A 24,495-nucleotide genomic window follows, 5' to 3' on the forward strand; every position below is an offset into this window, starting at 1 on the left:
CTGCCACTCTCTAAAACGGGAGAGAGCAGGTACTGGAAGTAGCAGTAGTGGTAGTAATGATACTGAGCATGTGTTGCGTGCAGCGCTTTGTACAAAACGCTTGGGAAAGTAGAGCAAAAGCAAGAGACACCTTCCCTGCCCACAAGCAGATGATACTCGAACAGGGGAGAGGCTCGCAGTGGGGAAGACGCATGGCCAGGGGAAAGCGCTCTCGGCATAAATGAAACCTGTCACTTCACTTAATCACGGTTCTCGACTACAAAGCCTCGACTACAAAACCAGTGGGTGTTCGCGTACCCTGTTTTTGAGCTTCAGGGCAGTGTTTTCATCCCAGCCCTGTGGTTATCTCAAGTCAATCTTCCCCCACCCCATTTTCTAAGATGTGGCAGATGGTGATGATAGCAGCAGTGAGGAGGAAAAAGAAGAGCCTCCAGAAACCGGGAAGGAAACGGGTGACGGGTCCCTAACTGGCCCGGAGAATGTCACTATTCAAAATAGCCGCAACCGGCTGAACAAGGCCCAGGCACAAGAAGGGAGCTCGGAAGATGAGGACGACGGAGCGTCTGAAGAGGGAGCGGGAGCGAACCGACAGCCAGCGAGCGCAGGGAAGGATGAAGCGGAAGAGACGACGTTAAGTTATCCGGACACATCCATTGACCTGTCCCACCTTCAGTCCCAAAGGTAACCCAAGAGCCACAAACAACTTAGCCCAGTGAGAAGTATCAGATGATGAGTCCCACTTGATAAGAAAGTGCTCCATTGTCTTTTAAGGGATCACCCCTTGAGGTGGCCCACTCCCCAGTGACTGTTCGTTCCCATTAGTCATTCGGGGCCGGCTGCTGTTTGTGAAGCAGGTCTGAGAAAAGCTGGTTCCCATCCCCTTAAACCGGGCCAGGCTCTCGTTCGCTGGCACAAGAAGCCGGCGATGTCCCAGCCTAACCCCTTCCTAGCCAAGTTGAGCAATAATAGAGCCCGGCGTCTGCCTTGGTCACCCTGTCTTGGGAGTGGGGGCACTTCCTTGGCCTGGAAAACCCATCCTTTGCCTTTGGGTACTCGTGTCTGGAGCTAGACACACTGGTCATTGGGGTGGAACTCGGGGAGGTTGGCTTAGGGCGAGGAGGTGCAGATAACGATAATAGTAATAATGGTATTTGTTAAGCGCTTCCTATGTGCCATGCACCATTCTAAGCGCTGGGGTAGATCCAAGGTAATGTAGTGAAGATTAGCAGTAGACTACGCACCAACACCTGTCATCTGATTTTCCCCGAGTCCCTTAGCAAGAGTGCTTTATTTAATAATTAGGGCATTTATTAAGCCTCGACTGTGCCAAGCATTACGTTAAGTGCTGGGGTAGATGCAGGACACTGATAGTCTCGATATGTATTTAGTGCTACTCACCCTGTGCTAAGGGCTGATAGTCTCCATATGTATTTAGTGCCGCTTACCCTGTGCTAAGGGCTGATAGTCTCCGTATGTATTTAGTGCTGCCCACCCTGTGCTAAGGGCTGGGGTGCCTACGAGAGGATCAGGTGAGAGAACCCCTCTGCCCCACATAATTGTTTCAGGAAGCCATTTTAGCGATAGCATCTCCAACCCTTGCAGCTGCCGTAGCTACCCCGGCGAACGGCCCGTTGAAATGACCGCATCTTTATGTCATCTTCCCAGATCTGTCCAGAAAACCACTGCGAAAGAGGAAGCGGCCACTGGGGTAAGGAGCCTGCGGAACTTCAAGCCGAATAGCAGCACACTTGCTCTTTTTGTTGAAGAGAAGAATTATCACTTTTTGCCACTGTTTAATGTTGGAAAAATTAACGGAATTGGCATTGTTTTGGTTTGTTTACCAGGAGGCGAATAAGTCACATGGCCGGAGACATTTGTCAGCCAAGGAGAGAAGGTAAACGGACAGTCCGCTCCCGAGAAAGAATGATCATTTCGTTCAGGGGTAACAGAAGGAAATAGTACATGCTTGTGCTATCATCATCATCATCAATTGTATTTATTGAGCGCTTACTGTGTGCAGAGCACTGTTCTAAGCGCTTGGGAAGTACAAATTGGCAACATAGACAGTCCCTACCCAACAGTGGGCTCACAGTCTAAAAGGGGGAGACAGAGAACAAAACCAAACATACTAATAAAATGAATAGATATGTACAAGTAAAATAAATAAATAGAGTAATAAATATGTACAAACATATATCCATATATACAGGTGCTGTGGGGAAGGGAAGGAGGTAAGATGGGGGGATGGAGAGGGGGACGAGGGGGAGAGGAAGGAAGGGGCTCAGTGTGGGAAGGCCTCCTGGAGGAGGTGAGCTCTCAGTAGGGCCTTGAAGGGAGGAAGAGAGCTAGCTTGTGCTATATGATTTGGAATGTACAAACCTAATAGGATTTTTGTTTCTTCCAGTGACAAGCTCTGGTATGACCTTATGTGATCCATTTGGCTTGTTTCATTAAGTGATTTGTCAGCTTAGTCCCTCCGAAGAGGGAAAGCATCGTACTGTGCCTTGGGGGAACCGAGAGACGGGCGTGGCCTGGCGTGGTAGACATACAGACAGTATAAACGTGCAAACTAACGGGGTGAATTGCAAGAGGGCGTTCAGTTAGGATTGTCAGCAGGATGGTCGGGACGGGTTGAGGGAAGCGTCCTGGTGAGGTGAACTGGGAGCTACGATTTATGGAAGTGACGGCGCAGGTCAGGGTTTAGGTGGCGGCACCGGTTGGGATTTAGGGGAACGGAAGCCAATTCTGATCCAGCATAGAGCTGGCCAGGGTTGGCTCTGGCCCACTCCGACCTGGCCTCCAGGCCACCACCTGCGAGACCCATTGACCGGCCTCAGCCCCACACGGAGCTCCTGAGAAGCCCAAAGGCCTCAGTCAGAGGCCGTGCCAGGAGAGCCGTCTGGTTCCTGATGGTATCCGTGTCACCCAATCAGTGGTATTCATAGCGAGCTTACTGTGTGCAGAGCACTGTACCCAGCATGTGGGAGAGTACACTACCCTAGAGTTGGTAGACACGTTCCCGGCCCACAGGGAGTTTACATTCAGTCTAGCGGACTAAGGCTCTCTGCTCCTCCGACTCCAGCCGGTGGGGTGGTGGGGAGTTAACGGACCCCTCCGGTTGAACGGATGATTAGTTTGGGACCAAGGGAGGGGGCGGAGACTCGGGGCCCTGGAAGTCCAAGGGAGAGGACAGACATTTGGTTTGTTTTCTTTCTGAGGGAGATGAAGAAAAAGAAGCTATCAAATGAGGAACCGGAAGACTCGGAGGTGACGGAAGGGAAAGACAAAGAGAGCAACGCCCCCCAGCTTCCAGCCAGCCTGGACCCCAGCAAGAGTGCTCCAGCCTCGCAGCCGATAAAGCGGGGACAAAAGGTGGGAACCTGAGCAGTTCCTTGCCGGGTTGGGCCTGGCTTCCCCCGCCGTCCACCCTGCCTAGCCTAGAGGCCCGTGAGCACAGCCCTGCTGGGAGTCCACACCAGCAGATTCTTCCACCCACTCTCCTTCCTGCTGTCTAAACTTGGAGATTACCTGACCGTCAGGAGGCTTCCAAGGAAGCAAGTGGGTGGAGGAAATCATTGGCATCAAGTCCCGGCGTGGATGGTTAATGGTCCGAGCCCAGGGTGGCCATCCTAGAGCCATTGCTGACATGTCCTGGCTCCCCCCCCACACCCTTGGCCCGGTGATCCAAGTAGCCCAGGTTGGCCATCCTAGAGCCATTGCTGACATGTCCTGTCTCCTCCCCTCCCCGCCCCCAGCCTTGGCCCGGTGATCCAAGTTCCCTTACTTTCATTTTCCCACCTTTAAAAGGACCTTTAACCCCCATTGTGAGTTAAAAATGCAAATTTCAAATGTCACCGTATCCTATCTCCCCTTAGTATTTTTGCCTTCTACTAGCCTCCAAAGAGTTAATACTGAAATCCCTTCTCTGCGGCTTTGGGTTTTTGAGGGTCGGTTTCCTCTCAGATTCTCTTGTTACAGGACGTGGGGATCTGAGGTGGGATATTCCCTTTCTCGTAGCCGAGGCCGCCTATTGCCAGCGAAGGCATTGGTTCCAGTTGGTAGATATTTGCCTCACCGGTTAAAAGTTCTCCCTGGATGGGCCCAATTTTTCCATGACTTGCCCAATCCAAGGGCCCAGGAGCCCAGGGACAGCAGCTCCTATTTGGATACGTTACCTACTGGGTTCTGGGCCATTTAGTAACGTTCATTTTAATTTCCTTCCCCCTCCCAAAATCCTTTTAACTCCGCAGAGCAAAATGAAGAAGATCAAGGAAAAATACAAAGACCAGGATGATGAAGATCGCGAGCTAATCATGAAATTGCTGGGTGTAAGTGGGGAATCAAATTCCTTCGGTTTGTTTCGGGTCCTTGCCGTAGGCGGAGGAGGGCTGATGTCTTTCTCTTTTTTTCATTTTCTCTAACTGAAATTAAGTCTGCAGGCTCAAGCAGAGAAGAAAAGGTTAAGAAAGGGAAAAAAGGGAAGAAAGAGATGGCTGAGAAGAAACCTCCAAGACCCAAAGGAGGCCCCAAGGCCGGGGTTGGGATTAAGAAAGAAACCCTCATGGTAGAAACTGTGGCCCAAGAGGTGCAGGAGCTTGCCTTGGATGAACAGCAAGATGACAAGGTCAGTCCGTTAGGCCTAAAATTATGGGCAGTTTTCTGAATAGGAAACATTGTACATCAGAGCGAAGAATACAGTCACTTCTGCTATAACGTGTTTTCATTTGGCTAGAGTACAGTGGAAAAACTAGGACACATTTTTTCCCACAGCACGAGACTGTTCTTGAGTAGCATGATACTGCTTCATTTCCAGTCTCTACCGCATTCTACTGTTCCATAGGGAACTTTGTATTTCTTTGTATGCCACAATTACTTTTATTGTTTGTAGTTTTGCCACCTTAGTCAATATAGTAAAATAACAATGGGGCGAGAGCACAAAGCATTCTTCTACATTGTAATATTTGAATTTCTATCAAAAATGCCAAAGTGGTGTCTTCTAACCCATTAGCTCCCATTGCATCAGTGGTTATAATGTTGGTTAAGGCCGTAACCCCTGCACTGTAATAGCAGAAATGACTTTACTTCTTCCCTTATTTTGGTTCAAAATGGCTGATAGCTGTTAAAGCATTTAGACTGCTAGTGTCCTAAATGCTTTTTAGTTGACAAAGTTATGTAATTTGGTGAGAGTTGATTTACACTTTGCTTTAAAATGGTTTCAGTGCCCCCCCCCTGCCCTCGCAAAAGGCAGGTAAGGGCCTACTCTAAGCTGCCTGGAAGAAAACCAGTTGCCATCCCATGATCATCTAGTGTCCTGACTGCTGCAGCTCCAAAAGAGCATTTTAGTTAGTTACTCCTTGTCATTTGGACAGTTGTAAACACATTCTGGCATGCCCTGGATATCTAGAACAACCTGGGAAAGTTGGTAAAAGTGAGGCACTAGTGGCTTTTTATTTTTTTATTGTTTGCAAAAAATGCAGTGAAGCCTGGCCTGGACTAAAGCAAAACACCCCCAGATGGGGAAAATTTCTCTTAGCCCCTTGTTGGGAAAAACTTCTGTTGCAGTTTCCTGAAAATAATTTTGTGGGCAGGAAGCTGTGTCCGTATGGGTTCCTGGCTTTGGGTACGTCCCTAGTTTTAGTCATTAGAGGATTACAGCGTCTCTTAAATCTTAACCTCTGGATTTGGTTTAGGCTATTGTCTGGACTCCATACGTGGTTATGAACTGGTGTGGAATAGGGTCGTTGATGCTGTGAGGGTAGTTTCAGGAGGTGTGCATTCAGACAAGCTTCCCTCACACCTCATGCTTGATGATTTTATTAAGGATAATTAGGCTTTTCTGGGACTAGCCTGGAGCACGTGCTTCAGATTTGTTCTTCCTGCTGATACAAAACCTTTTGTTGTTTTCAGTTTTACCTTAGAAATCAAATAGGAAAGATAATACAAAGTTGAGATGTTCCACACATCTGGCGAAAAAAAAAAGCTTTTTTTTTTTTACTCTAAATCTTGCCCTAGTCTCTTTTGTGAACATCTAGAAAACACTTAGGAAAACTGAAACTATAACCATTTTTCTTTTACACACTGGAAGCATGAAGAGCAAGACCAGGATCAACAGGGACACGAGGTATGCTTTTCTCCCTTTCTCAGTCTCTCACTTACCAGCAGCAGTCTTGCTGTTTTGAAGAAGGATGAGCTCTTCAACATATTGCAGATGCTACTTCTGTTATTACTTCAGGGAGGAAAAAGTTTACAAGTGGTTGTCTCAGTGTGGGTGTAAGGGCCTTCTCTATTCACGGTGACCCGTTTTTGGGGGTGGGGGAAACACCGAGATTTAATCGAGTACACTCACTCTTGGGGGTGACCCGCTGTCTTGAAATGTAAATGTAAGTCTTCCACTCCCCCCCAATTTTTTTTGAAAGTAATGGTCCTGCCCCTCTAGGAAGGAGAGAACCTGCTGGATTCTCTCACCGGACAACCCCACATTGAAGACGTGCTCCTCTTTGCCGTCCCGATCTGTGCCCCTTACACCATCATGACAAACTACAAGTAAGTCGCTGCACCTTCTCTGAGTGGGTGGAAAAGCTGAGCCTCTTGAGTGCTTCAGAATTTGCTACTCAGTGATGTGTTTTGTTGGGTTTTTTTAAAGGTACAAAGTGAAGCTTACTCCTGGAACACAGAAAAAAGGAAAAGGTACAGACTGATGTTTTGTTTCTACTCATTGCGTCCCGGTTTTAATGGGCACGTTTTGAACCATTCTCTTCTCTACCCCCTGCAGCTGCTAAAGTGGCCTTGAATAATTTCATGCATTCCAAAGACGCTACCACAAGAGAAAAAGATTTATTCCGCAGTGTAAAGGTAAAAACAGTCCACCCCCTAGATCATGAAATAGAAACACCGATTGACTTCAAAGCTGCTATTTAGGTTTGGGGTATTTTTACCCCTGTGTTCGATTGCTAATTAGACTGCTGCAGGCCCAAGGCAATTCAGCACTTGGGTAGAAAATAAGAAATCCTTTAGGAAAGAGGGACAGAAGATGAGAGTTAATTGTGGCTTTTGGGGTTATATCTTTAAACTAGAGAGCCCATTGTGTAGTTAAATGCTCTTTTCTCAAACCTCCAACAGCCTCTGTATGTCTCTCCACAACCTCCCCACCCCCCCAAAAAAATATCCTTGGGAGGTGTCATCTGCTCATACAAATTTCTCTTCCCTAAATACCCTGGGCAAAATGCGATTTCTTTCTTTGGGGTTGGGGGGGGTTTGTTGCTTTTTTTCTTCCCCCTAACAGGACACTGATCTATCGAGAAATATTCCCGGCAAAGTAAAAGTGTCTGCACCCAATTTGCTCAACCTGAAAAAGAAGTGACAGAGACAGCATTTGAAAATTGTCAATACTCAGACCTTTCAGAGGGCACAGTGATCAGGACTGCTTCATTTGGCTAATAAAGATACCCTTGTATATTTAGCCCATCTCTCTTTCATATAGAAATAGGGAAGTTAATGTTTTATTTTTATATAAAACTTTCATTGTAATAGTCTATGCTCCTACATTTATTCATTTAGGTTAACACAGAACCTGAAGGTAGAGTTAATTATGTTTCCTGCACAATGAAGTCTGAACTTCAACTCCAGCAGCTGAAGGCTGTTAAGTAGTACACCTTCTCCTTCTCATGCTAATCTCGGCCTCGGAATTCCGGAATTCCGTAGTGTATAGGGAAAGCAGCATGGAGAGAGAGCATGGGCTTGGAAGGCAAAGGACCTGGGTTCTAATGCCACCTCTGCCAGTTAGTTGCCTGCAGGGTGACCTAGGGCAAGTCACTTAAGCTTTTCTGTGTCCCTGTTTCCTCATCTGTAAAATGGGGATTCAAGGTCTGCTCTCCCTCCTAGTCTGTGTGGGCCAGGGACAGTGAAAAACCTAACTTGGATCTGAAACAGTGCTTGACACATAGTAAGTGCTTAACAAATACAACGCTTATTATATTAGTCCGAAGGTGACATACACCTCTCCGACTTTACTACTTTCTCCCCCGAGCCACATGCCCATCTGAAGCTAGCAACTCCAGGGTTGTCCAAGTTTTGCCTTAGTCTAGACAGGGGACAGGCCTGTGCATGAAATACATTTATTGCAAACCGTCTTACACAAAAATAGGTTCTCTAGGCCATTCACATGCAAATTAAAGTCAGGAAGCACACACTACAATGCAGATAAATTATACAAAAATGACCTACACACCTGCCACACCACGTGAAATCGTTACATCTTCTAGAACCGCTTGCCCATGCAAGGCTGCCGGGAGGGAGGAGTGGCTGACGGGAGATCTTAAGATCCGGATGTATTGTTGCTACCGAACCTCTGATTTACACTGTGCAGCAAGTGTTTGGGGAGGCAATGCCATGAGCTGGCTAGTAGCTCCTTAAAGCAAATCACTGCTTCGAGGCAGAGCCTGAGATGGAGGGAGGAAGGCAGAGAAAAGCAGCACATTAATAGTTGAAAGCCTGTTGCTGTCACTGATTAAAAAGCAGGGGCACGAGGGAACTTCTAGCTTCTCGAGGTTTTGGCAGAATTGCCAGCCAGAGTCAAACTTAGGTGGTTGTGATTTTTCTGGTCTGCTGGAAACACTGCAGCCTTTTGGGTTGTGAACTTAAGGCAGCAAGCAAACAGGACCCCGGCGCGGGCTGGGAGGGCCTGAGATCAGGGCCGACCCCAGAATTCATGCTACATGGGCAGGGAGGTTTGGGAAGGACAGCGGTGTCACCTGTGCCCCTGAGTTTTGGTTGCTGGGACAGTGTACTGGACCACAGCCGCTGCTCCACAGCAAAATCACCAAACCCCCATACTCAACGTAACAGGCCTTCTGCTAAGGTACTTTTCTCCTTGAAGCTGCTGCCGCTCTAGGGAGGGCTCGGCCTCTCTGCTTACCTTACGAGAGATTTGGGCTGTAGTGAGAAGACCAGAATTTCATTACTATGAGCCTGCGAGAGAAAGACACAGATTTTTAATCTCAGTGGCTGAAAAACAATTTTAAAAGGCAACATGTAACTGCTTAGACAAGACAAAATGCACCGCACACTCCCACCTAGGTAGAACCTGTGAGAGAGATAGCTCTGGTGACCCCATCTCCCTGCATCCCCTCTCCAGCCCCCTCGAAAAGTGAAAACAAAAGCCCAGATGTTAAATTTTTTACCATGTCACCCAAAGGCTGAGGCACCCAGGGCTTGCAGGCAAATCTGCCTCCTCTGGGCAGGCACCAAATTGGAACTTGTTCTGCCTACCACACGGCCTCTGGCATCAGAGCCACATCTGCTCCGAGTGTAAGGCTGCTCCCCCACAGATGTCAGAGACTGCCCTTTTTAACAGGAAAAAAACCACCCAACAGAGTTCTACTTACTGCTTTGTGATGGGCAAGCAAGTTGTTGGCACACCCACCAAAGACAATCACTTCTCCCTCTTCGCTTGCACAAGCTGTGTGCCATAACCTGTCCGGGAACAGAACAAGCTGCATTTGCTACGTTCCAGTACAAAAAGTCACATCACACTTGTCATTTGAGGTAATCAACGGGGTTGTCCGCTAGCTATTGTCTGTCTACCTAGGGTGGTAACTCTTAAATTGCATCAGCCCCAGGTTTTTCCAAGATAAAGGGGTTTGGTTCAAAGTGAGAGCCCAGTAAGCAGAGAGATCTAGGTACAAAATCTCTAGTTAAAATTATGCAGAATTGACGTTACACAGAAATTATTTGTTGCACTTTCCAGGACACATTATCTCACAATGACACGTGTCAGGATCTTCCTGAATCTTTCGGAAAATGTTGTGCCATACATTAAATGCCCTGGGCTGTTGAGATCAATCAATCAAACAATCATATTTATTGAGCGCTTACTACGTGCAGAGCACTGTACTACGCGCTTGGGAAGTACAAATTGGCAACATACAGAGACAGTCCCTACCCAACATTGGGCTCACAGTCTAAAAGGGGGAGACAGAGAAAAAAAAAAACAAAAAACCAAACATACCAACAAAATAAAATAAATAGAATAGATATGTACAAGTAAAATAAATAAATAAATAGAGTAATAAATACGTACAAACATATACACATATATACAGGTGCAGTGGGGAAGGGAAGGAGGTAAGATGGGGGGGGATGACGAGGGGGAGAGGAAGGAAGGATAACACTGAGTTTTCCTGTCTTCATATTGAGAATAACAAAGAATGCTAAAAGACAGGTATTTAACCAGATGATAGCTCAAGCGATCTTTCCCTATGCTGCACTTCAACATACACAGTAACTCTGAAGAGATTATACCTTGGTTTTTCAGTATAGTTGTGCTCGAACCGTATCCACTCATTCTTACTGATGCAATAAATCCAGGCATCACCTAATACAAAAAAGAATGAAAACTATCAGCTCCTTCCCAGCTTAACCCACTCCTACATGGCTCCAATCTCTGCCCTGTCCAGCCAGTGGTGTGCGGGGCAGTTTGCAAGCAAGTGACGCTATCTGAGCATCTCTTGGGAATCGTTCTGCTTGCTGCTGGTCTAGGAAGGAAGTCTGACTCCCAGCTCCTAGGAGCTCCCGGTCTTCCAAACCCTGGCTTAGGAACAGAAGAGCTAGGAGTCAGACCCCCAGGCAGCATGGCCTTCGGGGGAGCTGGAAGTGGGGCTGGCATTCCTCCCCCGTCTTTCAGGCTCCATCCGCCCTGCTGGATGGAGGCACACACAAGACCAGGGTCAGTTTGCACATATTCTGAGCTGCCTTTTACTCAGCAGGATGCAAGCTCTGTTTCCAAGTGGATGTGCGGGATGCTGCTTGTCCGTCTGCAGCAGCGGGGTCTGGCAACACTGGTCCTCTGCCACCAGTGTCCCTCCAGGGCTGCCTTGGGTCTGCTGGCCACAGATGAGGCCAAATGCGCGTGTGTCTCCCTCTCTCCCTTGGGAAGCCATTCCCAGTAGTCGAGGATGGGAAGTTACTTACTTAGTGGTTGCTTATCAGTGGTAAACCCTCCAAAGAGAAAGAGATGATCTGAAGAAACAGGTGTTAGGGAATGCCAAGATCGACCAACTGGACAAATGCCTTGGGGAATTCTGGAAAAAAAAAAGAGGGGAGAAGGCTTTATGTTCTTACTTGGAACAGGGCTTTCCCTCTCCATCACCCAGAGGCTCCCAGCTACAGTGGTATAGCAGGAAAGGAGCTCCTAGAGACTGCAGTTTTCCACTGGAACAATACGTTCTCCACAATCGTGACTCTGGCCCACGAAACCAGACACTCAAGCCCCACCCAACGAGAAAGGGAAGTTACAGCCCACCTGGAACCATATGGGTGATGTATGTTAGAGAAAACAACTCTCCAGACAGTCAACGATCCCTGGTAACTAAAGCTGTAGGCTCACAGTACTAGATCGTTCCAGCTGTTTGTTTTTGGGACTCATATTTAACAAAGGTTCAGGCATCTCAGTGGCCAAAAAAGTCTGGCATTTGCTTTTAAACTGCCTGTTTCTTGGCCTCCAAACAATTAGTAATTATTCTTACCAGAAGTTATGCCAGACAAATATAAGGTGCCAACTTTTCACTGTGAGTGTGGGGGTAAGGGAGCAGAAATTTCAGCGGCGTAGGTAGGGATCGGGAAAAGCAGGCTTCAAAGAGGAAATAGGCAAGAGAAACTGGTCTTGAAAGAGGCTTGGGATGAGTAAGGCAGGGAGCTCGGCTCAAACAGCTGTGAGGGTGAGCCTGTCCTCCCCAATCCCTGTCAAGTGGGCACTGATTTTCTTTTTAATTTAATGGAATTTGTTCAGTGCTTCCAATGTGCCAGGCACTGTACTAAGGGCTGGTGGAGATACAAGCTAATCAGGCTGGACACAGTTCGTGTCCCATATGATGCTCAGTTTTAATCCTCATTTTACAGATGAGGTAAATGAGGCACAGAGAAGGTAAGTGACTTGTCCAAGGTCACTCAGCAGGCAAAGCGGCGGAGCTGGGATTAGAACCCAAGTTCTTCTGATTCCCAGGCTTGTGCTCTACCCACTAGGCCATGGTGCTTCTAGAATGAATACATTTCATGTGAGAAGAGGAAAACGACACTAGAAAGTGCTTTGCTTCCTTTGAACACATTTTTCTAAAATAAATTAAAATACATTTTAAATGTTACCTACAATTCATTCCATTCCCATGTGTCCAGATCAAGATAATGAAGGTCATTCATTCTTGAGTCCTGAAAGCAAGCAAAAAAAACAACCGTCAACTCATAGCAAGTAAAACTGCAGAACACCACCCAGAAAGCACTTTCTTCTACTTACACGGTATCTGCCTCCAAACACATAGCCTTTATTTCCTACAGTAGCACAGGCGTGAGCAGCTCGAGGGGAAGGAGATTTACCCTGTCAGGGAGACACATTGACAGCAAAGTTATCTGGAGGAGTGGTCAGAGGATGGCAGCCTCTGGGTGGGAAAAGTAACGACGATAAAAAATAAACAGGAAAAATAGACGAGGAACAGAGGAAGGAAAATACTGAAGCTAACCTGACTTGCTTAGGGATTTGAAGACAAGTGCTATCAAGGAAGTGTGTGGAAAGTAAAATGAGATCATGACACCCCACCACCACCCCCGGCCCCCAAAATAGGACAAAATGCTTGAAAAGAACACAAATCCAGTCAGCAAAGTGAAAAAAATTACATGAGAAAACAACTTCAAGAAGGCAAAGAATAGGCGGTGGGACAGGGATCGAGAAACCGGAAAGTCTACTGAATTTGTGCAGAGGACAGGTACTTCCACCATGGACTATGGTTAAGAAAACCACCAATGTGGCCAGCAGCTGTTTCCTCCACCCATGTCTGTTAACTTTACATTCATTCATTCAATCGTATTTATTGAGCGCTTACGGTGTGCAGAGCACTGTACTAAGCGCTTGGGAAGTACAAGCTGGCAACATATAGAGACGGTCCCTACTCAACAGTGGGCTCACAGTCTAGAACGGGGAGACAGAGAACAAAACAAAACATTAACAAAATAAAATAAATAGAATAAATATGTACAAATAAAATAAATAGAGTAATAAATACGTACAAACATATATACAGGTGCTGTGGGGAGGGGAACGAGGTAAGGCAGGGGGGATGGGGAGGAACAGGGTTTCAGCTTGGGCTTTCTTCCATACTCACAGTAGTTATAGGTTGGCTCCAGGTAAATGTTTCTGTATCCAGAACGTGAACGTGATCGTTCCACCCTCTTGGAAGGCCTGAGTTCTAAATAAGCAAATATTAACATTTAGCAGAGCTCGTTGTTTTGGTCTCCAAACAATGCAGCTGGGTGTAGAGCTCTGCCCAGCCCGGCTCAGCAACCCCCCTGCCCCAGCTCTGAGATGCCAAGAGATACGGTTGTGGCTAGTTGGGCATTTGCAATGTGGGGCGGGGGGACAGCGAGAGGAAAAAGAGGAGGAGCAGGTGGAAGAGGAGGAGGGCAAGGAGTTAGCTACTGCTCATGCAATGGGGTACCTGTGGCTGTTGGGAATCTGAGCCCCAGAAATCCCTAGAGACTTCATATGTAGCTTGCAAGCTCCTCAGCCCTAGTGTGGCATTAGTCTTGGGGCGGAGACATCCGGAGGCCTCTTAGGAGGCCGCTCAGATTCATAATCTACAAACGACTCACCGCTTTATAAAGACTCCAGATTACGTTTCCTCCCTCTGTTATATGTGCTGTTTTGAAAATCATTTGTATGCATTTACTTTTTTGGCTCCACTTTCTGGCATTTGCGCCTTTCATTTTACTGTTTGTTTTTCCCCATGTCTCCCACTAGTTTATCCCTTGAGGGCAAGGATCATGTCCCTTCATATAACTTCTCCCTTGCCCTTGTTACAGTGCTCTGCGTAAAGTAGGTTTTCAATGAATCATCATCAATCGTATTTACTGAGCGCTTACTATGTGCAGAGCACTGTACTAAGCGCTTGGGAAGTACAAATTGGCAACATATAGAGACAGTCCCTACCCAACAGTGGGCTCACAGTCTAAAGCGATTACTAGGACACAGGTTTACAGAATTACATAATTAATGTGGTCGCTTAGTGGACTTCTTCACACAAATGTGAGGGAAAGGTAAGAGTGAAAGGTAGCGTACACACAGAAGAGTAATCTAAATGAAAGGCCATAACATGGCATCAATACTGAGAGACTGGTTTTGAGCATTAACATAGAATGATACAATTGAAACAATTAATGTAATTCTCTTTCACGTCGACCCTTCACCCACATCCTGCCTCTGACCTGGAACTTCCTTTCCCTTCGCATCCGACTGACGATCACTCTCCCCACCTTCAAAGCCTTATTAAAAATCACACCTCCTCCAAGAGGCCTTCCCCTACTAAACCCTCCTTTTCTCTTCTCCCATTCCCCTCCACTGCTCTTGCCCTTGGATATAAATCCTTTATTCACCCCATCCCCTGTCCCCCAGCACTTATGTAACATACCCATAATTTATTTATTAATAAATGTCTCTCCCTCTAGGCTTAAAACTCCCTGTGGGCAGGGAACGCATCCATCAACTCTGTTATTCTGCACTCTCCCAAGTGCTTCATACAGGACTCTGAACAAAGTATGCACTCATAAAACACCACTGATAGACTGGTTGAGAGAGATTACTTACCCAAAAAGAGGTTTCATCAAATTCAAATGTTCCTAGTTGTTTATCTTCAGGAAAATACCCATAACCTCCAAAAAATATTAACCTATTTAACAGAAATCAAGACATTAATCCTACTACTACAATGCTCCCGATTTAAGGCAACCTTAACTTTAAGGCAGCCCCATTAGATCTGATGCTAAAGATTGAAATGTCCCTCCTCCTTTCTCCAAGTGTGTCACTTGTCTCAGTCATCTCCTCACCCCTTTCACTTCCCTTGATTCTCTGACATCCTCACCCCTTTTCAGAACAGTCCAGCTTGAGGTGCCATTAGGTGAGTGATAGAAGGGATCAGAGTTATGGAAAGGGGGAGAGAGAGAGAAAGAGAAAGAGAGTGAGCAGAGGGCAGAGAGGGAGAGAACAGGGGGCAGAGAGGGAGAGAGCAGGGGGCAGAGAGAGAGGGACAGAGCAGGGGGCAAAGAGGGAGAGAGGAGAGAAACATGTGCCAGAAAATGAGGAGAAAAGAGGGAGACAGAGATTGAGAGACATGTGGACACACAGAGGCTAAAAAAGCCAACACCAACCTCTTTCTGCTTTTTCTCCTGCCCTGAAGATCTCCGGGTGCAGAGGCCCACCCCTTCTTCTGGCATGGAGCCAGAGATGGGAGGGAGGAGAAAGTGAAATGCCTCTGCTCTCACCACACAATTCCACACACAATTTGTATGTAATTGCTTACAATATTGTTGTTAGAAAATGAGGCTGTATTTTTTAGTCCAAAAAGTCACCCTAAACCCTGGCCTTGAACCCAGAAAACATGAGTCCCTTCAAGACGTCACAAAACGAGTAATTCCAAGAGGCTGATAATTACCAACATCACTTTGACTGATGTTGACATACACTCAATTTCTTTTTCTACATAAAATGTAGTACATCCCCAAAATGTTACAGAAGTCTTATGGAGGAGTCCCATTATATGATCGCTATTATTATTGTTATGTTGCAGAGAAACAGCATAACCCAGTAGAAATAGCGCAGGACTGGGAAGCAGGAGATCTTAGAGCCTAATCCCAGCTCTATAACTTGCCAGCTGGGTGTCCTTGGACAAGCCTCACTATCCTAATCTGTAAAATGGGGGTTTAATACCCGTTCTCCCTTTCTTACGGGGAAGGGAGATGGTGTCTAATCTGACTGCATCTGCACCAGCGCAATGTTTGGCACCTAAATTCTTAATAAAGACGATACTTATCCATACCGTCACATGAGATGTTACAAAGATCACAGAATTTTCCATTTTACACATACAGGCCATGTGCACGTAAGAGCTTTGCACTACTCACTTGTTTTTATATACCCAGACACCAAGTTTGTCCTTTGAAGAAGGGGGAATTCCTTGGCATTCAACCCTCACCCACTGCAGCGCTCTGTCCGTGGATCTTGAATTCAGCATGTAGAACTGCCCAAGAAATGATCATGTTTAGTTGTGTTTTAGTTGTGTTTGTTTTCATTATGGTGAGTTCAACATTAGCCTCTGGGTTAATCATTCGGTGAATTTCTCGCTTCCATATTCCGGCTTCTACCAGCTAATGACCTTCTGTTCCCTTCCCAAATGCTCACCGCTGAGAAAACCTCTTAAAGTCATTCATTAGAAGCCCTAACATGAATTGGCTTCATTTCCTTCCTCTAATAAAAACCACAGAAAAACACATTTGTGATTCAACTTTTGGGAGCTGCCAAATCCTATGGCTTTTTCCTCTGCTTCTAGAAGGGTCTTTATTTGCTCTCCATTCAACCTCGCAGTTCCTCCGCTGGTGTTGGTACATCTGAACAAACTATTTCAACCATCTTCTCACTAGCCTCCCTGCTGCTGGCCTCTCTCTCCAAAACAGTATCGAAAGGGGTTACTATTTTGACATCATTCTTTCCCTTTCCCTTGTGACTTGGATTCAGCACCAACTCTTCACTCCACTCCACCCCTCATCTCTACCTCAAAATCAACTTGGCTCCCATTACACCCTTCTCCCACTCTTGATTCCAGGCTTTCCTCCACAACCACTGACCCCTTTCCTAGCTAAACATCTGCGATGGAGCCATTCCCTACCCTGAGAGGAAGAGAGGCCAAGCAATCTCAAGTCAACCAACAGATGAAAACGAACAGCTATTAATGTTTCTGCATTCTTTCCAATATATGTGCAACACGTTCTTAGGCAGCCAACTAATAATTGCCTATGTGGCATTTCCCAGTGGACTTGCCTAAACCATTTCAAAAGGAAGCAGGGGAAGAAGTAGGGCCCCTTTAACTTTCCTGATAGGAACTGGACAAGTCGGATGACCCAAACCTAGCCTGGACCCACGCCTTGGCTTCTAAAGTGGATAAAAATTCCATGTTGATGAGGAAGAACGGACCTTATTTGTATTGCCTCTTGCATGGTGTCCTCCAAATAAATAAAGCACCCGATCAACACAAACTGCACAGCTTCCTGACATGGAGGGAGGAACATCCCCTTCAGTGTTATTTTTCTTCCTGAGGAAAAATGTTTGCAAAGTGTAAATACCTTTCCCATAACAAACAATGCAAGTACCCATACCCCTTCAAAATTTCCTCCCTACTTAGGAAAAAGAAGGTCCACTCTGATCTCATCATTAATTTGATGATGTTAAAGCAGCATATCGTTTCTGGCACTTTATTTTAAATGACGGAAAGAGAGCAAACAACCGTTTTCTCTCCTTTGGCTTTTGGTTTAGCCAAACTTGGGGACAGCTTGTAGTAAAACTTAGAAACTCTATTCTACATATGGAATACGCTTCCTTTAAGAGATCCCGGGCAGTGGAGCTATGCACAAGGAAGTATGTACCACAAGGAAGTGTGTACCATACACCTGTGGCCTTGTATCCACAAACGTGACAGGCCTCTAGCAAAGTGAATCCTGTTGAAGCGCAACAGAAAACACGAGCAGTTACCAAACTCCCTTTTGCTGGGGGAACACAGCTAGAACTGCAAACACTTGGAAAGCCGCAGGCAGTACCTGCTCAGGTTTTTATTTTTATTTCCAAATGGCTATGCAACTCAGGTGTGGGCAGAAACTGTGTCTTTTACCACTACTATAGCCAACTATACAACTGTATATTAAAAGAAAGGGCATACGTTAAATTCAACTTGTTTAAATGAATGTTTCTGAAATGAATTTAGTCACACAATTGAGACAAACCTAAAGGAGTCAGGTGAAAAGCAAGAATTTTAAGTAAAACGTCACAACACTGCTCTACTGCAACATCACTAGGTCACTGCCACACGGGAAAATATTTTGGAAGGGAAAGACAGGGCTGTATTTTGTTTAAAAACTTATCTGCAAAGCTGATTAATACTTCTAGATTTGAAACATTCTACAGAATTTCTTCCACTATCAATTCATGGGGGCTGCCTAATTAAGACAGCATTTAAATAACTACATCCAAATATGTTGTACGAAGAAGATAGTTTCTTCAATTTAAACTATCAACCTATTAGCATTCCAAGAAATCTTTATATTCTATTCAGATATCCATAGATCCTCACCTTCTAGTCTGCACTACCATACCTAATGACATCTCAGTTCTTGTAGTCAAGAAGCTGAAACACAAATCTCTACAAAGTTATTATCTTAAGCTGCTTCCGAAGAGCTAAAGAGCCACAGGAATGTACAGAAATGCCAACTGGGTTTTCTGACATAGATAATTGCACAAAAACCATACTGTCAGTTCAATAGACTGCTTAAAGTGGTTTTGTTCTTTAAAAAGAATATCGAAATTTTTTTTTTCCGCCAAGAAAATTTTCTGTTACCATCTTCCAGTCTCCATGTTGTAGATCCATATTTCATCTCGAGGCAGATAAAAGTCATAAAATCCTCTAACTTGAGCATTCTAAAGAGAGACAGAGACCAAAAAGGCATAATTAATAACAATAATGATGGTATTTGTTAAGTGCTTAATATGTGCCAAGCATGGTACTATGCCCTGGGACAGATACAATAATCAGGCGAGACACGGTGTCTCTCCCACATGGGGCTCGCAGTCTGAGGGGGAAGGAAACTACGGATTTAATCCCCAGATACGAAAACATAATTAGACGTTTTTATTTTAAATTGGCTTTGATATTTTAAATTGGCTACCACAGGAGGTTTTAAAATACAAATCAAACATATCTGAGTTTTCCCCAAAAGAGATCGTTTAAAAAAAGCCAACCTCCGTATTTTAACGGGTTACTGGGCATTTGTAAATTAGGGTCCCACTTCCTCGCTCAGCTTAGGGAAGGAAGGCGAGGCTAGTTCGGTCCTTCTTCAGAACCAGACTTAAAATGTGATGCTGCAATTGTACCCTGAGCATTTTCACTGCAGAGCAAATACATGTACTGGAACGTGAATCCAGTGAAGGGAAGGTTTGATGGTTCAGATTTCTAGAGATGATAAGATACGGGAAGGTGGCGTTCTGGACTGGAACCTCCCTCTACGCGGCTCAGAAAACCACTGTCTCATAGTTATTCTTCTGCCTTTTCTCCTCCAATATTTGCTTAAAATAATTGGACACTTGATATTTCCACCTTCATTTCTTACTTTTGGACACTGACAGTACCACAGCAGCAAGTGTCCGACAACTTATGACCACGCTCACGTCTTCCTCGCGCTTGGACCTGTGTCCTTTATTCACCCCACCCTCAGCCCCATGGCACCTATGTCTGTCTCCCCCTCTACACTAAGGAGTATGTCTACCAACCCTGTACTGTACTATCTCAGGTGCTTAGAACAGGTGCTTCAGAAGCAGCGTGGCTCAGTGGGAAGAGCACAGGCTTTGGAGTCAGAGGTCATGGGTTCGAATCCCGGCTCTGCCATCTGTCTGCTGTGTGACCGTCTTACCTCCTTCCCTTCCCCACAGCACCTGTATATATGTATATATGGTTGTACACATTTATTACTCTATTTATTTATTTATTTATTTATTTATTTTACTTGTACATTTCTATCCTACTTATTTTATTTTGTTGGTATGTTTGGTTCTGTTCTCTGTCTCCCCCTTTTAGACTGTGAGCCCACTGTTGGGTAGGGACTGTCTCTATGTGATGCCAATTTGTACTTCCCAAGCGCTTAGTACAGTGCTCTGCACATAGTAAGCGCTCAATAAATACGATTGATTGATTGATTGATTGTGACCTTTGGCAAGTCACAACTTCTCTGAGCCTCAGTTACCTCCTCTGTAAAACGGGGATTATGACTGTGAGCCCCACGTGGGGCAACCTGATCACCTTGTATCCCCCCAGCGCTTAGAACAGTGCTTGGCACATAGTAAGCGCTTAACAAGTGCCATTATTATTATTATTATTAGAACAGTACTCTGCACACAATAAGGGCTCAATCAATACCACTGATTGATGCTCCAAAATTCTGAACATATAAACTCATGAGCAAAAAACCCTGCAGGGACGGGGCCATCATGGACGAAACGTTCAGTTCTATACACAGGATGCCAGGTCCTCCCCTTTGCCCCAGTGTTTTATAGACTTTGCCATATGGCTCTCCTCAATCAATCAATCATATTTATTGAGCGCTTACTATGTGCAGAGCACTGTACTAAGCGCTTGGGAAGTACAAATTGGCAACATATAGAGACAGTCCCTACCCAACATTGGGCTCACAGTCTAAAAGTAATAATGATGGCATTTTTTAAGCGCTTACTATGTGCAAAGCACCGTTCTAAGCGCTGGGGGGGATACAGCGTGATCAAGTTGTCCCACGTGGGGCTCACAGTCTTAATCCCCATTTTTACAGATGCCTGATTTTACAGATTCCCCCGTCTGCTCTACACTGGCCCTTTTGCCAGGCTGTGAACCACACTGTTGGCGGTTCAAAAGGAAAGGGGCCAGGTACCAATTCAGAGAAACACACAAAGGAGCTCATTCAAAATGAGGGGAATCTGGAGGCAGGATATTAGCAACTGCAACGGAGTCAGGCAGAGGTGCATTTGGAAAGCCCAATACGCCTGGCCTTTCCCACACTTTCCTGCCTCCTTGCAGGGTCCAATGTCCTGATGTCTCTATATGTTGTCAGTTTGTACTTCCCAAGCGTTTAGTACAGTGCTCTGCACATAGTAAGCGCTCAATAAATACGATTGATGATGATGATTCAATTCCCCCATTATACAGTCCTTCAGGGCTACAAAGCTGCAGCCTAGCCCACGCTGAGCTCTGCACTGTGGTTCTCGGGCCTGGGCCAGGTCCAGTCGGCTCCGGAATGGGAGAGGAGCAGGAAGTTGGAGACGAGTGCTGGACATTCAGGACCGATCCCATGGTGGAAGTGGGGGGAAATCCAGGATTGCCGTTCATTTGGGGTGGCATTCCCACCGCTAGAGCCCCGGGCTGGACTGCGCTCTGACCTCCGGGGGTGCAATCCATTGTCCGGTTTTCCCTCTTCCCAGGTTCCGACCGGGTGGTTTACACCGCGGGCACCTGTTCCCGCGCCCTGGACATATGGGACTTGGATGTCCATTTCCCTCTAGGGACTCAAAGGGGCTGGTACCTAGGAAGTATAAGAGATTTGTGTGTGGATGTATGTGGCGGGGGGGGTTGGGAATTTTGGGGAGACTGGCCTTCGGAGAACGGGTGGGGCCACTCGAAAGCTTCACACTGAACCACCGTCCTTCCTAACTCGGGTTCGGAAAGCCTGAATGGATCCAGTGGAAAGAGCCCGGGCTTGGGAGTGAGAGGTCGTGGGTTCTAATCCCGGCTCCGCCACTTGTCAGCTGTTTGACCTGGGGCAAGTCACTTCACTTCTCTGGGCCTCAGTTCCCTCAGCTGTAAAGTGGGGATGAAGACTGCGAGCCCCATGCAGGACAACCTGATTACCTTGTATCCCCCCCAGCGCTTAGAACAGTGCTTGGCACATGGTAAGCGCTTAACAAATACCATCATCATTATTATGATTATTATTACCCACTCAATTGTGCTTACTGAGCGCTTACTGTGTGCAGAGCACTGTACTAAGCACTTAGAAAGCACAGTCCGGCAACAGAGAGAGACGGTCCCTACCCAACAACAGGCTCCCAGTCTAGAGAATCTAGAGAAGTATCGTGGCTCCGTGGAAAGAGCCCGGGCTTTGGAGTCAGAGGTCGTGGGTTCAAATTCCGACTCCGCCACTTGTCAGCTGTGTGATGTTAGTTAAGTCACTTCTCTGGGCCTCAGCTCCCTCCTCTGTAAAATGGGGACGAAGACTGGGAGCCCCCCGTGGGACCACCTGATGTCCTTGTAATAATAATGATGATGGCATTTATTAAGTGATTACTATGTGCAAAGCACTATTCTAAGCGCTGGGGAGGCTACAAGGTGATCAGGTTGTCCCACGGGGGGCTCACAGTCTTCATCCCCCATTTGACAGATGAGGGAACTGAGGCCCAGGGAAGTGAAGTGACTTGACCAAAGTCACAAAGCTGACAATTGGTGGAGCCGGGATTTGAACTCACGACTTCGGACTCCAAAGCCCGGGCTCTTTTCCACTGAGCCACGCTGCTTCAATGCCCATGTAACCTCCCCCAGTGCTTGGAACAGTGCTTTGCACATAGTGAGTGCTTAATAAATGCCATCATTATTATTATTATTATTATTATTCTCTGGGCCTCAGTTACCTCATCTGTAAAACGGGGATTAAGACTGGGAGTCCCCTCATGGGACAACCTGATCACCTTGTAACCTCCCCATCATCATCATCATCATCATCATCATACTAAGCGCTTGGGAAGTACAAGTTGGCAACATCTAGAGACAGTCCCTACCCAACAGTGGGCTCACAGTCTAGAAGGGGGAGACAGAACAAAACCAAACATACTAACAAAATAAAATAAATAGAATAGATATGTACAAGATAAATGGAGTAATAAATATATACAAACATATATCCATATATACAGATGCTGTGGGGAAGGGAAGGAGGTAAGGTGGGGGGGATGGAGAGGGGGACGAGGGGGAGAGGAAGGAAGGGGCTCAGTCTGGGAAGGCCTCCTGGAGGAGGGGAGCTCTCAGTAGGGCCTTGAAAGGAGGAATCAATCAATCAATCAATCGTATTTATTGTGCGCTTACTGTGTGCAGAGCACTGTACTAAGCGCTTGGGAAGTACAAGCCGGCAACACATAGAGCCAGCCCCTCCCCAACAGCGGGCTCACAGTTTAGAAGGGGGAGACAGAGAACAAAACCAAACATACTAACAAAATAAAATAAATAGAATAGATAGGTAGAAGATAAATAGAGTAATAAATATATACAAACATATATACAGGTGCTGCGGGGAAGGGAAGGAGGTAAGATGGGGGGCATGGAGAGGGGGACGAGGGGAAGAGGAAGGAAGGGGCTCAGTGTGGGAAGGCCTCCTGGAGAAGGGGAGCTCTCAGTAGGGCCTTGAGTAGTAGTAGTAGCCCCAGCGCTTAGAACAGTGCTTTGCACATAGTAAGCGCTGAATTAATGCCATTATTATTAGAAGCCTCCCAAAAGGAGGCTCTGGGGAACCGCCGCCGCCAGGCCCGCCCCCCACCCCCCAACAACGTGGGTGTCATCAATCGTATTTATTGTGCGCTTACTATGTGCAGAGCACTGTACTAAGCGCTTGGGAAGTACAAGCCGGCAACACATAGAACCAGTCCCTACCCAACAGCGGGCTCACAGTTTAGAAGGGGGAGACAGAGAGCAAAACCAAACATACTAACAAAATAAAATAAATAGAATAGATAGGTACAAGATAAATAGAGTAATAAATATATACAAACATATATACAGGTGCTGCGGGGAAGGGAAGGAGGTAAGATGGGGGGCATGGAGAGGGGGACGCGGGGGAGAGGAAGGAAGGGGCTCAGTGTGGGAAGGCCTCCTGGAGGAGGGGAGCTCTCAGTAGGGGCTTGAGTAGTAGTAGTAGTAGCCCCAGCGCTTAGAACAGTGCTTTGCACATAGTAAGCGCTGAATGCCATTATTATTATTATATTAGATTATTATATATTATATAATATATATTATTATATATTATATATATCATATATTATTATATATTATATTATTACTCTGTTAGAAGCCTCCCAAATGGAGGCTCTGGGGAGCCGCCGCCGCCAGGCCCGCCCCCCCCACACAACGTGTGTGTCATCAATCGTATTTATTGAGCGCTTCCTATGTGCAGAGCACTGTACTAAGCGCTTAGCACTGTACTGAGAGAGTGTGTGTGTGTGTGTGTGTGTGTGTGTGTGTGTGTGTAACGGACCTTGTAGCCTCCCCAGACGAACATGCGGCGCCCGTCGCTGACGGCTACGTGCCCGCTGCGCTCGGCGGGGCTGGCCGGCTCCAGGGGCTCCAGGGGCTCCTCGGCCGGACCCGCCAGCCCCAGCTCCTCCTCCTCCTCCTCCTCCTCCTCGTCCTCCTCGTCGTCGTCCTCCTCCTCCTCGTCGTCGTCGTCGTCTTCCTCCGCCGCCGCCGCCGCCGCCGCCTGCAGCTCCTCGTTGCCATCAGCCATTTTGGCGCAGCGCCGCGGGGGGCCGGGGGGCGTCCCGCCGCTTCGTCCCCGGGTCCGCGCGCCCCGGGCCGCCCCTCAGCTGATGGGGGAAGGAAGGACGGACACCGCGGGCCCGGGCCGGCCCTCCCTCGCCACCTAGTCCGGCTCCGTCCGGTCCGGTCCGGTCCTGCCCGACCCGCTCCCCTCAGGCCGTCCGTCCGTCCGTCCGTCCGCCCGGCTCGGTCCCTGTTTGCGGGGCCAACGGTAAAACCTGCCACTACCGGACGGAAACCCGCCGGAAACCCGCCGCGCCCTCCAGCGCCCCCTACCGCCCGGCTCCTCCTCCGCCTCGCCGGGCCCGGCGCGCGTGCGCGCCCTTCCTCCTCATTGGGCCCGGCGCGCGCGCGA

General features: G+C 47.0%; 2 protein-coding genes across 4 annotated transcripts in view; one reads left to right on the forward strand and one right to left on the reverse strand.

Moving 5' to 3' along the window:
* NEMF (nuclear export mediator factor) overlaps window positions 1–7,501 on the forward strand; it is a 31,869-nt gene extending 24,368 nt beyond the window's left edge. Inside the window, exons 23-33 of the mRNA XM_038756340.1 lie at window positions 381–681; window positions 1,666–1,708; window positions 1,845–1,894; window positions 3,219–3,372; window positions 4,251–4,328; window positions 4,433–4,624; window positions 6,086–6,121; window positions 6,437–6,543; window positions 6,644–6,687; window positions 6,773–6,852; window positions 7,283–7,501. Of these exons, the coding sequence (XP_038612268.1) occupies window positions 381–681; window positions 1,666–1,708; window positions 1,845–1,894; window positions 3,219–3,372; window positions 4,251–4,328; window positions 4,433–4,624; window positions 6,086–6,121; window positions 6,437–6,543; window positions 6,644–6,687; window positions 6,773–6,852; window positions 7,283–7,360 (1,163 nt within the window). The 3' untranslated portion in view covers window positions 7,361–7,501. The remainder of the gene's footprint in view (window positions 1–380; window positions 682–1,665; window positions 1,709–1,844; window positions 1,895–3,218; window positions 3,373–4,250; window positions 4,329–4,432; window positions 4,625–6,085; window positions 6,122–6,436; window positions 6,544–6,643; window positions 6,688–6,772; window positions 6,853–7,282) is intronic.
* KLHDC2 (kelch domain containing 2) lies at window positions 5,799–24,219 on the reverse strand. Of its 3 annotated transcripts, none has more exons than XR_005453854.1 (14): window positions 23,860–24,219; window positions 18,420–18,499; window positions 17,006–17,123; window positions 15,940–16,055; window positions 14,627–14,708; window positions 13,149–13,232; window positions 12,287–12,367; window positions 12,143–12,201; window positions 10,969–11,078; window positions 10,300–10,372; window positions 9,384–9,471; window positions 8,915–8,967; window positions 8,228–8,438; window positions 5,799–5,913 (listed from the first exon to the last, which is right to left on the reverse strand). XR_005453854.1 is itself a non-coding variant. In XM_038756341.1 (13 exons), exons 1-13 carry the CDS (start codon window positions 24,106–24,108, stop codon window positions 8,315–8,317), a joined length of 1,317 nt encoding a protein of 438 aa, XP_038612269.1. In that variant the 5' UTR covers window positions 24,109–24,219; the 3' UTR covers window positions 8,099–8,314. The 3 variants fall into 3 exon arrangements, 1 of the variants encoding a protein (XP_038612269.1); XR_005453853.1 differs by lacking the exon at window positions 5,799–5,913 and adding an exon at window positions 6,641–6,663; XM_038756341.1 differs by lacking the exon at window positions 5,799–5,913 and having other exon boundaries at window positions 8,099–8,438.
* Window positions 24,220–24,495: the final 276 nt, after the last annotated feature.

This window comes from Tachyglossus aculeatus, chromosome 14 (genome assembly GCF_015852505.1).
Source record: "Tachyglossus aculeatus isolate mTacAcu1 chromosome 14, mTacAcu1.pri, whole genome shotgun sequence".
Lineage (NCBI taxonomy): Eukaryota > Metazoa > Chordata > Mammalia > Monotremata > Tachyglossidae > Tachyglossus > Tachyglossus aculeatus.